This window comes from Lepidochelys kempii, chromosome 3 (assembly GCF_965140265.1).
Source record: "Lepidochelys kempii isolate rLepKem1 chromosome 3, rLepKem1.hap2, whole genome shotgun sequence".
Classification (NCBI taxonomy): domain Eukaryota; kingdom Metazoa; phylum Chordata; order Testudines; family Cheloniidae; genus Lepidochelys; species Lepidochelys kempii.
In genome coordinates this window covers 15,181,353-15,202,872 of record NC_133258.1, presented here as the reverse complement: position 1 = coordinate 15,202,872, position 21,520 = coordinate 15,181,353, and the positions used below count along the sequence as shown (strand labels likewise).

Here is a 21,520-nt window from a genome sequence, read left to right as displayed (position 1 = left end):
CATTTCTATACAAATGTGAAGTACGCATCATATTTTCTATTCTTGCTTTGGTTTTGATTAAATGTGGTGTTTAGTGTATGGGGCACACTAAAGGCTGTCAATAAAAGGTAATGATAAATGATAGGGATGACATCATGGATCAAGAGGGGCTAATAGAGCCCCTTTATACAGCTCTGTTGGAGCTGTCTGGAATATTGCATTGAATTGTGGGCACCATATTACCAGACAGAAACTGACAAATTGGAGTTCATTCGGAAAAGATCAACAAAAATGCTCTCAGTGCTGGAGTAATTGACTCCAGGAAAGCTGAAAAGAGCTAAATATGTATAGCTTGAGTAAGAGATGACTAATGTGAGATAAGTTTGTAACACTGAGGATAGAAAATAGTTGTTTAGGGGTGGTACAAGGGAGTATAACAAGGAAATGTTTAAGTGAATACTACAAAAAAGCTTTTCCTGTTAAGATCTATTAGGCCGTAGAATAATCTCGAGAAAGAAGTGGCAGAAGTCCCATCATTTGGGCATTTAAAATTAGTTTGGGCAAAACACCAGAAAAGGTACTATACTTATAAAGAACAATTCTGCACTGACATACTAGTCCTTTGTCATTTCTGACTTGCAGAAGTTTTTGATATGTGATGGACAATGTGACTGAATTAATGATTTTAAGGAATTTTAACTTTGCATTGTCTGACTTTAGTGATTTTTTTCTCCACTGTGCAATCTTAATGTTGCATTAACACACGTTCTTTTTACATTTAATATAACAAGTCCACTAGTTCTTCATACAATCTCCACCTTTACTGCTACAATCTGGCTAGTGATCTGAACAAACGCTCCCCAGGAGTATCAATCTATCATAGGCTCAACTTCAGGCAGTGGCATCACTTATGAGGCTTAGAGGTCTTCAACAATCAAAACTTTTAACTGCTGGCACTCTCCAGAAAACAAACAACTCCGCAGGACAGATCCTGCCAAAAATACAAAGTACCCAAAAGACCAGCATTACCAGATTCATCATTCCCCAAGGCAGAACACATACCAGCAGCTTAGTAAAGCATGTTGTGAACAAGTTGCAAAAATCTTTAAAGACTAAAAACACCTGCAGCTATAATTAAAGAGGCCTCTTACTAAGCTAAAAATAGACTTGTCCATTTAAACTTAACAAAGCTTGAAAGTTAAAGCAACTAAATTAAGAACCGCTGCAGGCCAGCCAGAGCCACAATCATGGCATTTCAGCTATTGCCTTGAAGAAGGTGCTGCCACTCAGCCTTCTTTATGTGATTAATGCGCTGTGCAGAGTAAGATAGCAGGGGATAGAGTGGACGATAGCTAAGGTCTTGTCCACACTGGCGATTTGCTTCGGTTGCCGCCTGGGTTGTACTGTGAACTCCTAAAGGAGACTGGTAAAGCCCCAATTTCAAGCAGGGATAAGTTATACTCCCATAAACAGTGTTCTTACTCTCTAGGGTTACACTGGTGCAGCAGCTACACTGATGCCTGTAATTGGGGCAGATAAGGTCTAAAACAGGGGCAGGGATTGGGAACCTATGGCCCACGGGCCAGATCCGACCCGTTGCTTAATTTCAGCTGACCCGCGACAAACATCAGTGCCCCCGTGGCCCTGGAGCCATGAGTGCCGGCTCACCCTGCCGCGTGGGGGGAAGTCCCAAGCCTCTGCACCCCTGCGGGTGGGTGAGTTGAACATTTTATATTTCTCTCTTTCTTAAAAAAAACAAACCCCTAAATTAAGTTCCTTGTGTGTGGCCTGTGATTGATTTTTTTTCTGTGGGTCAATGGCCAGTGATAGAAAAAATGTTCCCCACCCCTGGTCTAAAACCTTAAAGTTTCTGGGGATCTTGATGACCCAACACAACAATCTTTAGATTTTCTAAAGAGCTTCAAAACCAAAACTGATGCAGGCCTTTCTCAAACTTCTCCCAACCCCGAGCAGTACTTAAATAACAAACAAACAAAAAAAAATTAGGTCAGTTTATCTAAGGTTAACTATACTGCTCTTAGCATAAGGTGCTAACTGATATAGCAGGAAACTCTACAGGCTTATACCCAAGAACTTTTTTTTTAATACTTTAGTCATTTTACCACGAGACAAAACTTCTGATACTGGAATCCCCTTGCTGACAGTTTAAACAAATTGATTTAAAAATCACTGGAAAAAAAAAGAAAAGTTAAGACACTACTTAACATACCAACATGTTCTGGGGGTCTGTGAAAGTGCTCAACACTGGATTAATGCAATTCTGGGATAAGCAGCGATAGGTTTATCTGCAATCTTTTGTGTTTTGTTTTGTTTTTTAAAGTGTCCAGTGACTGGAATTTAACAATCTTGGTCCCATTTTCTTTTTACTTTCTAGAAGTTTACAGCAAACTCCCTGGTAGATGTGCCCCATCTACATTTCTGACTGGTTTGTACTTATAAAAAGTATAACCAAGTTTAAGTAGCCACAGATATGTTGCCTTAGCATGAAGAAACGCATTTGTTCGCTGTTTTTGGACACTTTTCTTGAAGGGGACACTGCTTTTATCAGTCAAAGTCTAAGGCCCACATTCACAAAGGGATGTGAGTGTTGTGATGCTGAGTGCCACAATACTCTGTCACTGCCTGCCTTTTAACTTTGCTGCTTTGGTTCAGTGCTCTGACACCAGTAGCCAGCCTACAAGCATAAGGTCCCACCCTGGCTCCTACCAGCCTAGTTACTACTTGCAGGATGACCTCAACAATCCCTTCTGGTCCTGAGTTGCCCCAAATCTGTGTCCCTAAGTTTTAACAGTCAGACTTTTCCCTTCTGGTTCATCACCCCTGAAGGGATGAAACCTGCTTCCAATTATCAGTTCACTCTGGCATGCACGCTCCATTCACTTTGGACCACAGAGACCTGCCTGAGGTAAAAATAAACAAAAAGTTTATTTAATAAAAATATCATAGATTCAAAGATGAAATCATAAGCAAAAGTAAACACATACGAGTTACACAGAAATTAAGCGCAGAGACGCAATCTCAGGCTTTGCATTTTGATATTTGCTAAATCCCCTTCTCTAACACAAGTTACCTATTGTCGCTGAGCAGTTTCCCGGCAAGCCCTCTGACTAGAGGGGATCCAGTGCTTCACAGACAGCACCTTACTTAGATGCTGGCCCTCAGTTTCTGAATAGCCTGCACTTCAAACTTCTTCCCTTTTAATAGGATTTGCAGGATTTTTTCCTCCATTTTCTCAGACTATGGTAATTCATGATTACACAGAGCAGGATTTTTCCCCCAGATTGAGGTTTTCTTTTCCATTTCAGGGGTTATCTGTACTTGAACCGCTGCAGCATCTATAGCTTCAGTGTAGACATTCCCTACGCCAAGGGGAGGGGTTCTCCTGTCAGTTTAGGTAATCCACTTTCCCAAGAGGCAGTACCTAGGTTGATGGAAGAATTCTTCAATCGATATAGCACTGTCTACACAGGGAGTTAAGTCAGTTTTACTATATTGATCAGGGGTGTGGATTTTTCTGACCTAATTTTCTAATGTAGACTAGCTCTCAAGTTGTTTCAGTGTTTTCCCATTAACTTTAATGGTCCATCATTGTCTCTTCTTTGCTGGGCAATGCTAGGTGCTTGGAGCCAGTTTAGCGTAAACATCTAGCCTTGGAGGTGCCCTCCCTTCCCGGTTGCCTCACCACACTGCTGGGAGGTGATGCTGTAGTTGCACTGTAGTTACAATTGCAATTTTCTACACACATACCCATGCATAATCCATAACCATAATCTCTATACATAGTTCATAATGACCATCAAACTCAGGACATTGTAAATTTTCGTAAAAGACCTTTACTTGACATATTTTTCTACACAATAATATTGTCTACAACCAGTTGATTCAATTGCTTGTTTGTTGGGGTTCAGAGCCTCTGTCCTTCCTTTGGGGTGTCTGGACCCTGATTGTCTCAGGTGCCTAGAAAAATCATTGGAACAACAATAGAATCCATAAAGCCTGAGTTAGGTGACTTGGCTCCCTGTACAATGAATGGGGGGAGAGATGCTTCTTAAGGTCTGTCTACACTGCAATTAAAAAATCACAGCTGGCCCATGCCAGCTGGCTCAGGCTAAGAGGCTGTTTAATGTTGTCTAGATGTTTGGGCTCAGGTTGCAGCCCGAGTTCTGGGACCCTCCCAGCTTGCAGGGTTCTAGATCCTGGGCTCCAGCCCAAGCCTGAATGTCCTACACTGCAATTAAGCAGTCCCGTAGCCTGAGCCCTGTGAGCCTGAATCAGCTGGCACAGACCAGCCACTGGTTTTTAATTGCAATATAGCCATACCCTTCAACTGAGACCCACAAAACCCAGCATAGTAGGCACAGAGCTGCCTGTGCTAGCCAATGGCAGATGCCGATGAGAGGCATGTGTCCAATGCTCTACCCCTCTTACCAAGTTCGGGGAATGTGTCTGGGATGCAGCGAGGCACCTCTCTCTGCCTGTGATCCACACCTGGGAACCACTCTCCTGGAGTCGGGTGGCTTAGATGCCTAAGTCATGTCCGGCAAGAATGCACTAGGCACCTGCCTCACTCCAGACAAAATGACTGGGAGGAGGACAACAACCTCCATCATAGCCTTTAGCCAAGTGGTTAGGGTTCTCATCTGGACTGTGGGAGGCTCCCCGGGGTTCAGATCTGCCCTCTGACTGATGAGAAGTATTTGAACAGGGATCTGTTCCTTCTCAGGTGAGTGCCCTAACCACCGGACTGTGGAATATTCTGATGTGGGTCTCTCTCCATCTCGCCTATTGAAGTTGTTCTGCTTTAACTGTATAACTGAATAATCAAGTATGAACTAGGCCAGAGAGAGCAAGAATCACTGTGCAGTCCAGTGCACTCGGTTGAGAGGTGACAGATCCCTGTTTATATCCCTCCTCCGCAAGCAGACGGGGGACTTGAACTGGGGGTCTCCCATATCCTGAGTACCCTCACCATTGGGCTCAAGGCGCGCTCTCCTCCTCCGTTTTGTGTGGCATTAGTCAACCCCTGAGCATGTCAACTAGACTGAGTTGTACAGGCAATCTAAGTGTTCCTCTGCCTATCTTCCCCAGTTCATGGATCATTCAGGGGGGAAGGAGTGAGATGGGCCTCTGGATGCTTCACACGAGGCAGCAGTGCATATGGCCAGCAGCAGAAACATAAGCTCTGAGGGAACTTTTACTGCAAAAGCTTTGCTGCAGAGTGAGTTTGGGCACCTACCGGGTTAGACAGCAGCTGAGCAGGAGTTTTGTGGATTGTAATGATGCCTAAAACTGGACTTACGTTCCTAAATCCCAGAGTTAGGCACCTAAATACCTTTTTGGATCTGCGCCTACCTCCTTATATGGCCCCCATAGCCATAGTAACTGATTGTTTCATAGATGTTAATCAGTTTATCCTTGCAACACCCCAGTGACATAGAGAAGTCTGGTGTTTGCTACAGGATTGCAAGGGGATAATTTCACCCAGGGGTTACTGGCACAAATTCAGAAAAGGGGACCATCATTTCAGATAGCCCAATTACCAGTACTTAAAGGACACTGCATGTGTTGATTGCCTTGAACTTTTACCTCTGACCAGGCTGAGTTCTTCAGCAGGGCTTAGCACAGGGAGTGGGGAGTCCAGGCAGGAAACTGGAACAAAAACTTTCTGGGGTTGGATGAAAAAATAGTCCTTGAAGACCAGGAAGAGAGAAGCAGAGACTGCTGGGGGGCAGAATGAGGCCAAGTCTACACTATGGATCTATATTGGTATAACCACATTGCTCAGGGGTGTGAAAAATCCTCACTTCTGAACTACACAGTTATACCAACCTAACCCTTGGTGTTGACAGCACAGTGTTGACGAGAGAGCGGCATAGCGACTGCCTCCTGGGGCGGTGGATTAACACCACCCTCGGTATAGGAGCATCTTCACTTAAGCGTTATAGCGGCACAGCTGCACCGGTGCAGCGTTTTAAGTCTTGACCTGCCCTGGCTCTGAGTCTGCAGAGACTGGGGTGTCTGAGATAAAACAGATAAGCGTGCAGATTAGAATCCCTTTTCTTTTGTTATAATTTTTTTTTTCTCTGTTGAGAATAAACAACACTTTGTTTGGCTAAGGCTGTTTTGGGTCAGTGTATTCGCCACCGGTCACTGCTCCTGAAGGGAAGATTTGCAGCTGAGCAATCATGCTTGGCACACAGGGTGTGGTAGCCTCAACCCTAAGAGTGGGAGACGTGCTGTATTCCATCCCAGAACAACTGGAGCCAAGAGGCCGAAAATCTGAGGAGTATGAACTCAGAGATCAGGACAGGAGACACAGGTGCAGCCAGCCTTGCACCTGCTTCGTCCTTGGCCTCTCCTATTAGATCTGTACTTAGGCTTCTGTAAGGCATTTGATTTGGTACCTCACAACACCTTGATTTAAAAAAAAAAAATAGAAAGATATCAAATCAACGTGGCATACCTTAAATGGATTAAAAGTGCCTACCTGCTAGGTCTCAAAATGCAATTGTAGATGGGGAACTGTCACTGAGAGGGTGTGTTTCCAGGGGGCCCATGAGGATTGGTTCTTGGCCCTGTGCTCGTTAACATTCTTATCAATGACCTGGAAGAAAAGACAAAAGCATCACTGATAAAGTTTGCAGATGACAAAAATTGGGGGAGTGGTAAATAATGAAGACAACAGGTCATAGATTCAGAACTATCTGATCACTTGGCAAGCTGGGTGAAAGCTAAATTAATATGGCAAAAAATTTATTAATCTAGGAACAAAGAATGTAGGGCATACTTACGGGGGGGACTTACGTATATGGAGGACTCTGTCCTGGGAAGCAGTAGCACTCAAAACAAATTTGGTGGTTGTGGTGGATAATCAGCTGAACATGAGCTCCCAGAGTGATGCTGTGGTGAAAAGAGCTAATGTGATGCTAGGATGCATAAATAGGGGAATCTTGAGTATTTTACCTCTATATTTGGCAGTGGTGCAACTGCTGCTGGAATATTGTGTCCAGTTGTAGTAACAATTCAAGAAGGATGCTGATAAATTGGAGAAGATTCAGAGAAGATGGGATGTATAAGTAGGGGCATAGTGAGCAGATCGAGGGACGTGATCGTCCCCCTCTATTCGACATTGGTGAGCCCTCATCTGGAGTACTGTGTTCAGTTTTGGGCCCCACACTACAAGAAGGATGTGGATAAATTGGAGAGAGTCCAGCGAAGGGCAACAAAAACGATTAGGGGTCTGGAACACATGACTTATGAGGAGAGGCTGAGGGAACTGGGATTGTTTAGTCTGCAGAAGAGAAGAATGAGGGGGGATTTGATAGCTGCTTTCAACTACCTGAGAGGTGGTTCCAGAAAGGATGGTTCTAGACTATTCTCAGTGGTAGCAGATGACAGAACGAGGAGTAATGGTCTCAAGTTGCAGTGGGGGAGGTTTAGATTGGATATTAGGAAAAACTTTTTCACTAGGAGGGTGGTGAAACACTGGAATGCATTACCTAGGGAGGTGGTAGAATCTCCTTCCTTAGAAGTTTTTAAGGTCAGGCTTGACAAAGCCCTGGCTGGGATGATTTAATTGGGGATTGGTCCTGCTTTGAGCAGGGGGTTGGACTAGATGACCTCCTGAGGTCCCTTCCAACCCTGATATTCTATGATTCTATGATCCACAAGAATGATTAAAGAATTAGAGAATGGCCTTATAGTGATAGATTCAAAGAGCTCAGTCTATTTATTTTAAAAAAGAGAAGGTTAAGGGGTGACTTCATTACAGTCTGTAAGTATCTACAGGGGGAACAAATATTTAATAATGGGCTCTTCAATCCAGCAGAGAAAGGTATAACACTATTCAATGGCTGGAAGTTGAAGCAAGACAAATTCAGACTGGAAAATAAGGCATATGATTTTAATGGTGAATAATTTAACCATTAGAATTTTCCAAGGGTTGTGGTGGATTCTTCATCACTGACCATTTTTAAATCAAGATGGGATGTTTTTCTAAAAGATCTGCTCTGGAAAATGAATTTGGGGAAGTTCTATGGCCTGTGTTGTACAGAAGGTCAGACTAGATGACCACAATGGTCCCTTCTGACCTTGGAATCTTTGAGACTGCCAATAACACTGCTATTTAGTGTCATTCAGGTAGCAGTTTGTGAATAACAAGGGAGACCTTGTATGTGAATACTTCTCCACTTAGAACTGGGGTGAAAGCTCAAACCCCATTTTGGAGCCATTGGGAGAGCTTTATATTCCATTACACATTCCCAAGTCATCTAAAATCCCTTTGTTCTCTGAACACTAATCTAGAACCTCTGCTGTTATATCTGTAAGGGCTTGGCTACACTTACATTTTATAGCGCTCTAACTTGCTGGCTCAGGGGTGTGAAAAATCACCCTCCTGACTGCTACAAGTCAGAGTGCTTTAAAGTGCTATTGTAAACAGGCTCCAAGCGCTGGGAGCTAATCCCCTCTTGGAGGTGGATTACCATGAGCACTGGGAGAGCTCTCGCCCAACAATCATGCGGGACCACACTCACGCTTCAAAGCGCTGCCACGGGAACGCTCCCACAACAGCGCTTTGAAGTTTCCAGTGTAGCCATGCCCTAATCCTCTAACTGGGCAGATATTTCTCTCTGCCTTGAATGGAGGTGAGGGTGGATAGCTGATGGTGCTAAATGTAAAGTGGGAACAATTTGTTTTTCATGAATGCAATGCGAGAAGTGAACATCTGCATTTAAGAATGCTTGAAACTAAATAAATCCCTCATCTCCCCCTTCCCCTTTAAAATATTCGGGCAATGACCGAATGACTGCATGAAGCATCATATTTAATGTTTCACTGATTCATTAGGTGGTGTTTGCTGTCCTGTTTGATAGTTTATCTTTTTCCCTTGAGCTGGCTTGATTTTGCTGGCTTGTCAGTAAGCACTGTTTTCTCTCAGAAGGGCCATTAAATCTCTCACCTGTATATCCTGTGCAGAGCTGCAGTTAGTAGATAAGGTCTCTCACAGCTGAGAGCATTGGTATTCCAACCTCTGTCAAGGGCATTCTACCTTGGGAAAGCATCTCAAATGACAATGAAAATAAAAAGACATGTTAAATAAATATCCTTAATGGGTAGGGCTGACACAAAGCCACAAGTAAATGGAAGTGATTTTAAATTAATATTTTAAAAAAATTAGACCCCCAATCATTAACAGAATTCATCAATACATTTGAATTTGACAAATATATATAAAATTACAGCAACGTCTGCCCCGAAGAGCTTATAATCGAAACAGACAAGACAAAGGATTCAGGAAAGGTGTGCTGACCTCCTGTTGAATATCTTGGCCTGCATAATTTGCCCAAAGGTCATGTAGGATGTTTATGGCATAGCCAAGACTTGAAACCAAGCCTCTTGAGTCCCAGTCCTGTGCCTTAACCAAAACCATCCTCCCAAAGTGAACTGAAGTAATTTTTTACCTACCATGACTCCTAGTTTATATCCTTAGGGTTTTGGACAGCTCCTGTAGCTGTTGATGGTCCTAGTGACATCTCAAGTGCAGTTAAAACCTGCACATCCTGTGCTGTTTCAGTCATTATTTTTAACTGTATTGGGGTAAAACAAAAACTCTGAACTGGAGTACTGGAAGGTAAGAGGCAGAGGGGCTGTTTGTAGGTAGAGATCAGCCTAAGCTGTAACATTCACATCTGGATTTTGAGCACTCAGGGTTCTAGGCATTCACACCCATGGCTTGTAGTAACCGTAGTTTTTAGGAACATAACCAGTTTAATTTCTTTTCATGATTTCACTAAGGGCTGGCTCTAGCCTTGGAGACCATGTGTGTTTTGGGAGACCTTGCTTTTAAACAACCTCTCCCGCCATCAACCCAGAACCTTTCCATTCTGCTGGCCTGCTGCAGACTCCTAGCTCTCCAGCCTTACCAGATTAATTGAAAAGGCTCATTTCCACCACTGTCCCCATTCCTGAAGCCCATTTGACCACCCTTTCACACAAAATCCTTCAAACTCTGTTGCTGTTACAAGCACCTTTATACCTCCCCCACCCCCGATTTGTAAACCATTCTCACAGTCCTCTGACGGTGAGAGCATCTGCCGGAGGTGCTACGTATCGTATGTGGCACAGTTGCCCATAAAACCAAGGTCTAGCCTTGATTTCACTTCATTTTTAGGCAGCCCTCAGTTTTGGTATTGCGGAGTGAACTTGTACATAACACATGCTCAACAGGTTGAGCTAATAACTGCGCTTTGATTTCCTTTCTTTTGAATCGTTGTGTAAAAATGAAAAGAAACAGCCTTCTAATCTACTGGGCTAATATGTACATCTGGGAGGTAGGGAAGTATTATCCTCCCTGTGTTCCAGATGGGGAAACTGAGGCACAGAGCGGCAAAATGACTTGCCCAAAGTCCAGAAGTCAGTGAGATTACTTGTGTGTAAAGATAAATAGGAGTGTAATCTGCAGGATTGGGGCCTTGCAGTATAAGCCATTTTGTATAAAGACTGTGTGTTCTGTAGTTGCAGTCCCTAACACAATGTGACACTGATCCCATGTGCTACTACAGTACAAATAACTAACGAAAATAATTGCACAGCTCTGCCTCAGAGCTGAAAACTAATTGTATTCCTAAATGAGACTGCAGAATCAGTGGTCCTAGGGACATTGCCATTTATTTAAGCACCAAAGTGCTTTTTGACCTTGGCTAGATTGTATTTTCTGATTGTTGCTCATCTGTTTTATGGAGGACCTCTTTTCCGTGTGTGTATGTGTGTGTATAATCTTGGACTACCAGATTCCTTTTTCCCTCTCCTCTTGCTCCCCACTCATCTTAAAAGTAGGTTTGGAGAGCTAGAGATGCTCTCATAAGAGAAATTTCCTGAGCTGCAAAAGAGCTAAACATTTCTTACCGTAAATAAAGGTTCCCTTTCCAAAATTCAATGACAGCCAAGGTACCCTGTAGCTAAGGATTTTGCGAGCTCTAATGTTCCTGCAGCCAAAAGCTTGTCAATTTCAGGAGATCATTTTAGCATTGACTAAGCTTTTTTTTTTCCTAGTCAAAATTCTATAACCTGTTGTGAATCTCAAAACCTAATGATTAGAAATACCAAGTATTTCTAGCTGAAACACTCAAAAAGCCTCATGATTATTTGTTTAAAATGGAGGTGGAGCAGAGAGGGGCTTTTTTCAGTGTTCTCGTCAAGCCACAATTCAATGGAACTTTGGATGGAGGGACAGTTGCAGCTAGCAAAGATTGATGGTATTGTAGGTGCTGGAAACACAGCTGCTGCTTGCTTACCATGAAATTCCAGTTAATATATTCTGGCCTGAGAAGATTTGGATTTGACGTACAATTTATCTAGTTAGCATCATTGAAAAAATTCAAAGATGCTTTATTTGATGTCTTTTTTATTGATGGTCTTCCTTTAAAGTATCTCGCCTCTGGAAATTTGTTCAAGCTTGATAATACTTCAAAACTTAGAGCAAAAGTAGTCCCATACAGATGGTTTTTTCCAGGGCCTAATTTATTATGGTTTTAGCCATTTACTACATTCCTGGAAAATTGACTAATGGGCTTGGATCTGAAGCTTTTTGGCCTAGGAAAAGGTCATATCCCAGCAGAGTTAGAATCCACATGTAGCAATATAAAAAGAGACTTCATTGAATAATTCAGTATGGAACGTTCATTGACCATTGTGCTTGGGAATATGGGTGGGGCAGGGCCTATGGGCTGGTGTTTTAGCCAACAGTGAACCCATCCTTTCAGTATGGGGAGGCTCAAGAGTGGTTCAGAGGTGTGTTTATGGATGCCAAGAAGATACTGTCCCCACATCCTGATCCTAAAGAATGCAGCCGACTTTGAAGAAGAATCAGTTAAATGTCCTTGCCCACAACAAGAAAAGAATTGCGCAAAAAAGAAAAGTAATGAAATTGAGAGCAAAATTCACCATTGCTCACCAATAAACAGTACATCTGTCAAGGCTGATTCCCCACTGTGGCACTTGGAGTGCAGAAGGTGGGGGCCTGCAAGGACTTTAAAAATTAATACTTGCCACTCCAGGCTTGTATTAAACTCCCAAGGTTACAGCTTTTCTCTGACCTTGGATTTGTAGATGCTGCAACCACCCAAGTGCAAAACCCCTTTGAGAACCCAGGAAGGCTCACTTGAGAATTCCTTCTTGTGGGATACCCTCAAGCCCTTTCCACCCCCCACTCCCCCAGGGAAGAGCTGAGAAGAAAAACAAAGGAAACCAGCTGTTGCCACCAGCTAATTAAACAACATGAGCACAAACCTCTTAGGACACAAAAATCCAATCCTGTTCTTAAAAAAAAAAGAAAAAAAGGGTAAATTTTATTTAAAAAAATCAAAAGGAAGATAATACATCTGGTAACTTAGGCTACTGCTAGATTTAAAAAGAGCAACTACAAGAATTAAAAAGAAAAGGAGTACTTGTGGCACCTTAGAGACTAACCAATTTATTTGAGCATGAGCTTTCGTGAGCTACAGCTCACTTCATCCGATGCATTTGTGCTGGACATGGCCCACCTTGATTACCATGTGCGTTGTGGGGAGAGTGGTCACTTTGGATGGGCTATTGCCAGCAGGAGAGTGAGTTTGTGTGTGTATGGGGGTGGGGGGGGTGGGAAGACCTGGATTTGTGCTGGAAATGGCCCACCTTGATTATCATGCACATTGTAGGGAGAGTGGTCACTTTGGATGAGCTATTGCCAGCAGGATAGTGAGTTTGTGTGTGTGGTTTTTGGAGGGGGGTGAGAGAACCTGGATTTGTGCTGGAAATGGCCCAACTTGATGATCACTTTAGATAAGCTATTACCAGCAGGACAGTGGGGTGGGAGGAGGTATTGTTTCATGATCTCTGTGTGTATATAAAGTCTGCTGCAGTTTCCACGGTATGCATCCGATGAAGTGAGCTATAGCTCACGAAAGCTCATGCTCAAATAAATTTGTTAGTCTCTAAGGTGCCACAAGTACTCCTTTTCTTTTTGCGAATACAGACTAACACGGCTGCTACTCTGAAACCTACAAGAATTAAGCATCAGGAATAGTTTTTTGAGGTCCAGCTTAAAGGTTACAAGCAAAACAAAAGCACCTGGGTTTAGCGCAGAGAAGTCCACAAGCCATAAAGAGGAATAAAAGGGATTAAACCTAATCACGTCTTTCTAGATATTTCCTGATTTACTTACTTTTCTGGGGTTTTAGAGGAGTAGTTTCTAGGTATGATACTGATGATTTTTCATACCTGGCCCCAAGCTTCTTACAGTTTAACTGCTCCCTGTCTGCCTCTCCCCGAGAACAACAGACAGACAAAAAGGGAGTCTTGTTTCAATTTTAAAAAGTTCTAGCCTTCCCATTGACTCTTTTGGCCAGGTGCCCACTCAATTCCTTTTACCTATGCATCACAGTAAGACTTTTTAACCCTTTACAAGTAGAGCAATTAGAGAACAGCTACTAAAAGGGATTTTATAGCTACTGGCTGGCTGGGTGTGAATAAAAGGGAGCTATTTCCCCCCCCTTCATTTATCACAACATCAGTAAACAAATTATTACAAGATGGGGCCAGTTCAGTGTTTCGATATTTATAACGCACACAGTGCCTTTTTATATCTACTATCTATTTTATCTAGATAAAGCCGGAGTATTTTTAATATTTATGATGATTGGACTTTTGGGGGGAAAGCAACAGGTCATTTATAAAAGTCTATTCCTATGTGCAGGAAAGCCAGGGAGCTTGATGAACTTCTGCTCTCCCCTCACGTCCCTTGCAATGAGTGAGTGGTAGTCGGAGGGAGAAAAAATCCTTAATTGTGTGCTCTGCCACACACCTGAAAGACTCCATGGTCCATTTGTGCGATTCCGTTCAAAACCCAGATGGACAGCTGGGGCAAGGACCATTTTATTGTTTTGTGTTTGAGGAGTGCCTAGCAAATGGGATCCTGGTCCAGGACTGTGGGCTTCTAGGCATTACCATAGTATTACCACCATTCGTAATAATGTGCACAATTCTCACATCCTGAGAGACACTGTTGCACCTGTTCATGAATGATCAACTGCAGATATTTCCAGTTCCCAGGTATTGTGAATCTGATACTGGTACTGAGAACTGGATATGATAAGATACAGATACCTCCTCAGAGATGCTGAGTGCCTTCTGTTCCCATAGGGACAAATCGGGGCAGTTTGTTTGAGGACCTCAGGATTTGACCCATTTACTTCAATAAGAGTTGCGGGCACTAAACACTTTTCGGTCTCAGGTCTTAAGCTCTCTAGGCACTGCTTAGGTTTATCAACTTATGTTTTAATTGCAACTGTGATCATTTTTTCATATTATTAATTATTTGTATAGCAATAGTGCTTAAGAGCCCCAGTCATGGACAAAGGCCTGAAAGATGGTCTCTGTCCCACAGAGCTGATCTTCCATTGTTTCTTGTTGTCTGAGCTCTTCTGTCTGAAGGCTTGGCCATGATTCTTCTCTCACTCTGGTGTAAATCAGGAATGGCTCCATTAGTGTCAGTGGAATCACACTGGTGTATGTGTGTTGGGGGGGGGGGGGGGAATTGGGCTCCTAGAGTTTTGGTGTTCAGCAATACTGCAAGTTTTAAACCCCATTTGATGATTTCATAAGGGCATTCATAAAAACATAAATCTTTTGACTGCCCTTACCCAGACCAGTTTCATAGGAGGTCTCATTTTCTTTTAATTTCCATCTCTGAAGCATCCACACACGGTGCCCATCTACATCAGTGCACAATTTTTATGATGGGCAAAGCAAGAAATATTTATGGGAAACTTCAAGTGACTAATCAAAATATGTTGGGAAGGAACTAGGAGAAATGACAGAGGGACTCATTCAGCATCTGGTAAGAGGGTGCAACTCCATTGACTTCATTTCATTGGCTGTCTCATGGTTTCCAGATGGAGTTCAAGATGTTGCACTGTAAAGCCTTCAGTGGCGAGGGACAAGCCAACTTGAGAAATGCCTCTATCCCCTTGTGTTACTACCACCATTCCGAACATTAGAAGTGTGATATCTGGAGAGTTTATGGGTTAAATGAGTAGGGGCTGAAATCTTATGATGTCTGTTACCTGGCCATAGTTGGTTGTGGGAGTTTGGCCGTGGAAGTTTTTTATTCTTATACAAACTGAAGTAAATACATTAATGATCTGGCATTAATTATGACCAGACAAGACTGTAAGGAGAATTTCAGAGAGGCCTAACAAAGCTTGGATAAATGCGGGGCATGATGGAAGATGAAAATTAGTTTTAACAGATGCAAGGTGATGCACATTGGAAGAAGTAAGTTGAATTACTCATAAACCCTGCTGGGTTTTATATTAATGTAATCACTTGGCCAAAAAAAAAAGCTGGGTGATGCTGTAGACAGCTCAGTAAAAGCATTTTAATATGTGGTGGTGTTCAAAAAGCATACAAGATGTTTGATTGTGTTAGGAATATGTTGGGAATAGGCAAGAAGAGACAGGAACCTAAAATAGTTAGAGGCACAGAAAGCTGCCCTTGTGTGGAGGACTGTTCAATTTAGAGACAAAATGTATAATAGGGGTATGATAGAAGTACAAAAATAAATAACAGGATAGAGGTGGTCAGTTGGAGCTCCTATTTACTGATTTTTCATAATAGAAGGACAAGGGGACATTCTATGGAATTGAAAGGGAACAAATTTAAAACTTTTAAGAGTAAGTAATTTATTACACAACACATAACCTGTGGAACTCATTTCCATAGGATCTTGCCCCTTCACCTTTCTTGATCACTGTGGCCAATACACTGTCCTTCCTGTCACTCAGGTCCATAACCTGGGCATCATCTTTGACTTGGCCCACTCTCTAGATCCTCACATCCAGGCTAAATCTTGCCTATTTTTTCTGCATAATCTCTCTAGAAGTCTCTCATATATATTTTCTATCCATCCACACATCTGAAACTCTTCTCCAGGCTGTCTCATTTCATATCTCAATTACTGCAACATCCTTTTTCTCTAGCCTTGACAAATCCAATCTTGCCCTGCTCATATCCATTCAATATGCTGCTGTAAAGATCTTATTCATAGCCTGTCGCTTTGACTATGTCACCACTCTTTGCCCCTCTCCACTAGCTCTCCTTTTTCCACCACATCAAACATAAGGTAGTTGTGTTCACTTACAAGGCCCTCCATGGCTTATCCCTATTCTGCCTATCATCTCTCATTTGCTATCAAAATGCTAACTCTCTCCTGGGATCAGCCAATGATGCCAGCCTTCAACGAGCATCTTCGTGCTTTCTGCCATGCTGCCCCTCATACCTGGGAGGAGCTCCCTGTAAACGTCCGGATAGCCACCCTGTTGTCCCTCCATTCTTAAAAATCTCTTTAGTCATGATTCCTACAAAAAAACCTCAACAACAGTTAAACTGCTGGTGTGCTGAGACTGCTGCCAATCATACTAACATTCTCATTCATTTCCTTCAGCTCCCCAATCTGTCTGTCTGTATCTACCCATTTTCTCTTGCCTTATACAGTAGTTGGATTGCAGGTTCTTTGTCATAGGGACAGTCTTTTTGTTCTGTGTTTGTTTGGCATCTAACACAATGGGGTCCTTTTCCATGACTGGGGCTCCCAAGCACTATCACAGTACAAATAAGAAAGGATAATTAATGATGAGGACAATTCAGAAAAGGAGTAGATAACTGTAGTAGTAGGGACATCCTCCTTATATTAGATAGGGTACATTTTTAGAAGGTTATATTAGTTTATGTCCTGATGTAGAAAAATTAACCACAAACTATGGAGGTCAGGAAGAAACTTCATCTATGATCAGGTTGCTCTATAATTAACTACTGTGGGATTTCTTGCACAGTATCTGGTGCTGGTCCTGTAAGGGAGAAGATACTGGACTGGATGGATTTGGTGTGACAGTTTGTTGCAGGTATTCAAATCCAGCATTTTGGTACAGAACTATTTATTTTCCCCAAAATGTGTTTTAATTTGGAATTTCATTGTCTTTCTGTCTGTGAACCTGATTTATCCTGGAATCTTGCCTTTAGGCTTAAAACAAAACTGTTTCAATTGAGCAGATATGCCAGCAGTGGCCGTTATTTATGGATCAACACAGATACGAAATGTTACCTGCCCTTTAATATAAAAACCTCAGGAACAAAAAATCAATTTGAAATATTGCCACAAACTATGGGATTAGTTATCATTTATATTTTACATCAACAAGGTGATAAAAAGAAAAGAAGTACTTGTGGCACCTTAGAGACTAACCAATTTATTTGAGCATAAGCTTTCGTGAGCTACAACTCACTTCACGAAAGCTTATGCTCAAATAAATTGGTTAGTCTCTAAGGTGCCACAAGTACTCCTTTTCTTTTTGCGAATACAGACTAACACGGCTGCTACTCTGAAACCTGTCAAGGTGATAAAGTCTGTTTTTGTTACTGGGTCATCTAGGAGCTCTAATCATGGACCCCATTGAGCTAGATATTCTGCAGGTGTCTGATGGGGCGTATGCTGAGAGTTAGAGAATAACTCTGGGCCCCGAAGGCCCTACCCAGCCACTCCCATTGGCCATGTTCATCCTGGAGGCACAGCTCCAAAAGGTGCAGCTCAGTTCAGTCTGGGCAGACAGAACAGGGGAGCAGCTGTGCACTGCCAGCTCCTGCAAAGAAGCCATCAGGGCTCCACAAAGCTGAGACCAGTCCCCACTGCCAAGCCACCATAGGCCCGTCACCCCACAGACATTGGGAATAACAGGGCATGGTTGATAGAGGAAGTTTCTCTGGAGTGGGATCAGAGAGAACTCCAGGAGGAATCCCGAAACAGATCAGTGTCACTGACTGAGGAACCAAAGCCAGGGTAGGAAGTGGCCCAGGGAACAGGCATAAGGGCACCAGCACCTAGATCACATATTTGAGCTATTATTCACATGGTCCTAGGCTGGAACCTGGAGGAGCAGGGAGGGCCTGGGTTCCCCTACCCCTGGCTGTTAACTCTCACCACGGGGTGTTACAGCCCAGACCACCACCACTAGTGCTGCCAGGTTTGGACTTCAACCCCCCGACAAGGGGTAAATCAGCTTTCCTTCACTGAACTCAAAGCGGTTAAACTGACTTACACCAGGTGACGATCTGCCCCTGTATGTTCATTAAGGAACAACTGTAAGGGTGGGTAAGATAATGGTGGTCCAGTGAAGAGTCCTCGTTTGAAGAGTGTGTTTCTCCTTCCAGTCATTTTTTGAGAAGGGTGCCAAATTCCTGTTTGCCCACAGCCAGCCCTTACAACTACCTGGTTTTAGTTATTGCTATCTGTGTGTACAGATACAGGATCCAGTCTTGCAATGTGCAAATCACCTCTTGCAAGGTGGCTGGACCACCTTCCACTCCAAGGGGTTGTATTCTGTAGCTTTTCCAATACAAAGATGCAGCTGTTAAAAAACAAAACAAAACAAAAATCTACATTAGAATATTAGCATAAGCCGTACAATAACAAACACACACCTTGGCATCCTCATTTCCCTCCTCCGCCCCCTTTTTATTTTTAAGGTAGAATAAATAAAATCTTCCGTCCCCATGTTCAACTGCTTTAAATGCTGAATTAATTTACACCCAGAGTGGAGCTTTCAGTGTCAGGAGATCTTTTTTTGCCAGCATAAGCACTCAGCTGAAACAACAGCTATGACTCAGTTGCCAGCGAATTCTGCCTGAATTGATTCAGTCCGAGTTCAGACTTAACACATAATCATGTTCAATTTGATCCACTGCGCTGCCTGGAGATAAAAGGGTTGAAAAAAAATAGATTTAGCTTGTGTCAGTCTTTGTGGTGATGTCATTGCCAGGAGAGATGGAATAGTGCTGTTACTAGGCTGTGCCTGCTCAGTTGGTGGGTGCACTAGGCAGAAGCAAGGAGCGACTCAGCTCCGTGCAAAGAGTCTGCTTCAGAGGCTTACGGCTGTCGTCAGCCCCGAAAGCAGAATTTCGGACTGTTCAATAGCCGTACTGAATCAGGCTTTCTCATCATTCATAACTCTGAGGCCGCCTAACTCTTTGTGTACAAGAGGGGGGGATGCCAGCCCGTAGCATGGACTGTGATGTCTCCACTCTGGTTGCCTGTGTGGTGGATGTGGAGATTTTTACCAATCAAGAGGTTAAGGTATGCACCTGCAATCTGTTTGTTACAGATCCTTCTTGTGAGAGCCTTGAGAGTAATAGGAGTTGGTGTAGAGCAGTTTAAAAGAAGTAGGCAGATGAAATTCTAGTAAAAACACATGCCGTGCATGGATATCTTAATTACAGCAAATGAGAGAGACTGATGATTGCTTTTCATTAGGTTTTGATACGCTAACTGAACAGCCTTCTGTTTACCATTTAATGATACAGGAAAGATGTTGCATAACTGAAGCCTGCATGTTTCGTCTTGGTAACAAAAATGACTCATTTTTAATTTCTCAGAGGTATTTTTAATCCAGTATCACTTTCCTAGCTCTTAGCTGTCATAAATACCAATTTCTGCTTGACAATTCAGATATGGAAACAGTGCATTGGTTTGTGTCTTAGCTTTAAATGGCTCATTTTTTTTCCACACAATTGAGTAGCAGCAATTTATTGTGGTCTTCATGATTCCTTTTTTAGAGTCCAATCAAGTAGTACCTTTTATTAAAGGGTTAAAATGTGTAGTGAGTCTTTCTGGTGCATCCGCAATGTAGCTATATGTAAAAAGCTGGGCAACACATGTATAATATGAATGACCTGAAACCAATGCTTGATTCTAAGGCTTAATATGCTATACTCGTCATCCTTGATTTTCTGCAGTAGTTGTCAAATAGTCATGGGTAATTGCTCCCTGATTAAACTAATTATCTTTTTCATTTATTCTTATATTACCAAAATAGAATCCCAATAAATTAAGTTTTGAAAGAGGAATTGTAAGTGTGACTTTCACAAATCATCTCACAGAGCTCAGAGGTAAAATGCAGTGAGATGTAGCATCTTATTTAGAGGACACAGGTACAAACAACTGAATACAGTGCACTAGCCTTCCGGTTTTGGAAGGTGAAGGAGGACAAAGGGAGGGTGTGTGCTAATTTAGGGCAAGAATTTGAACCCATTCTTCTAATTACCCACATGAGTAGTCCCACAGAAGTAAATGGGACATACTTGTGTGAGTAACTGCACACCAGTGTGAGTAAAGGATTGAGAATTTGGCCAGTCGTCATTTTCCAGCAGACTGTACTCTTTATTTAACATTGTATTGCTCTGTTACTGTGCGGTCAGGTGGTACTATGAGCACTTTGCACAGCTCCTCATGTGTTACCAGCATGAGGCTGTTTAATTCAAGAGGCTGTCCTCTTTTTTTTTTTTTTTTTTTAAAATGCAATGGCTTTGCTACAGTTAGCGAACAGATTCAGAAAGTCCAGTTGCTGATGCGTATTTCGGAGTGCTTGACAACACTCATGCCAGCGCTGACATGTTTCCTGTAGTTGAAGTGGTGCAGTGCATACGGACATGTTTGATTGTGCTTATGCTTGTTCATCTAAAAACATCATAGATCTGAAGTTTGGAATTTTAAGAAGTATTCACAGGGACTCACAAGAGAGTGAACTGTGCCTTTTAACACCTTATAGAATTTTATGCTGAATACAGATTATGCAATAAAATTATGGTGCTATTTTTAGAGCCTGTTTGTACTACAATAATGACAGCACCCAATCCAGCTCTTATAAAAGTCAACAGAAAGACTACTATTGACTTCAGTAGCAGTTGGATTAGACTCAGCATGAGTAGTATCATGCAGGAAGAATGGTTGAGGAATGTGGGGTGAAAGAGAGCAAACTGGTTAAGGATATGTTGAAGGAATTGGCACATGGATCCACAATTCAGCAATTGAGAGGGGAAGGGATTATGTATCAGACTGTTTAGATGCACGGTTTTTTCTTTGCTTTTGTTGAAAACTTCTTTGACTCAAACATCTGAACAAAATGCAGGGAGAAAAGACTCTTCGTTAAAAAATTAACATTCCTGACACTTAAAAGGTGGAGAAAGCTACTGCTGCTGCTGTTTGGTCCTCCAAGGAAACTTCCAGCAAAAACAGGGGAGACTGGTCTCTGAGTTCTGCTAGGGTCTCCGGTATTGCCTTTGATTTTTACATGGAAGGATCTAAGACACTATGGTGATGGGCATCAGCATAAAACTTGACAGATAGATAGATAGGACTTGACATTGCAGTATTTCTGTGGTTAAAAATCATTTTTGGGGCACATGGGTAGCGTGATTCGGGGGTGGGGAAGCAAACACTGGCACAATACCTTTTTTCCAATGCCATTAATGCCTTAAAGTTGACTTGCAAAGGGGGAAACTGAAATTCTGTGTTCCTGTGGTTTAAGCTATTGCACTGCAAGATTGCCTGCTATTGTATTTGTAGTGCCCCCTCTCCACCTGGTTACCTCCTTTAATGCCAATCCGCTTACAGGTTTTGATGGACAGGTCTGGGTTCTTTTGGATCCCGCCACTC

At 42.5% G+C, this 21,520-nt stretch overlaps 1 protein-coding gene across 3 annotated transcripts in view; it reads left to right on the top strand.

Annotated features, from left to right (window-relative positions):
* RCAN2 (regulator of calcineurin 2) overlaps positions 1–21,520 on the top strand; it is a 170,501-nt gene that overhangs the window by 70,400 nt on the left and 78,581 nt on the right. Inside the window, exon 1 of one of the 3 annotated variants that reach the window (XM_073335792.1) lies at positions 18,882–19,162. The exons of 1 other annotated variant lie outside the window; for it this stretch is intronic. In XM_073335792.1, coding sequence (XP_073191893.1) covers positions 19,101–19,162 — 62 coding nt within the window. In that variant the 5' untranslated portion in view covers positions 18,882–19,100. Of the gene's footprint in view, positions 1–18,881; positions 19,163–21,520 lie in introns of those variants that run through there. One more of the 3 variants, XM_073335793.1, reaches the window with a different exon arrangement.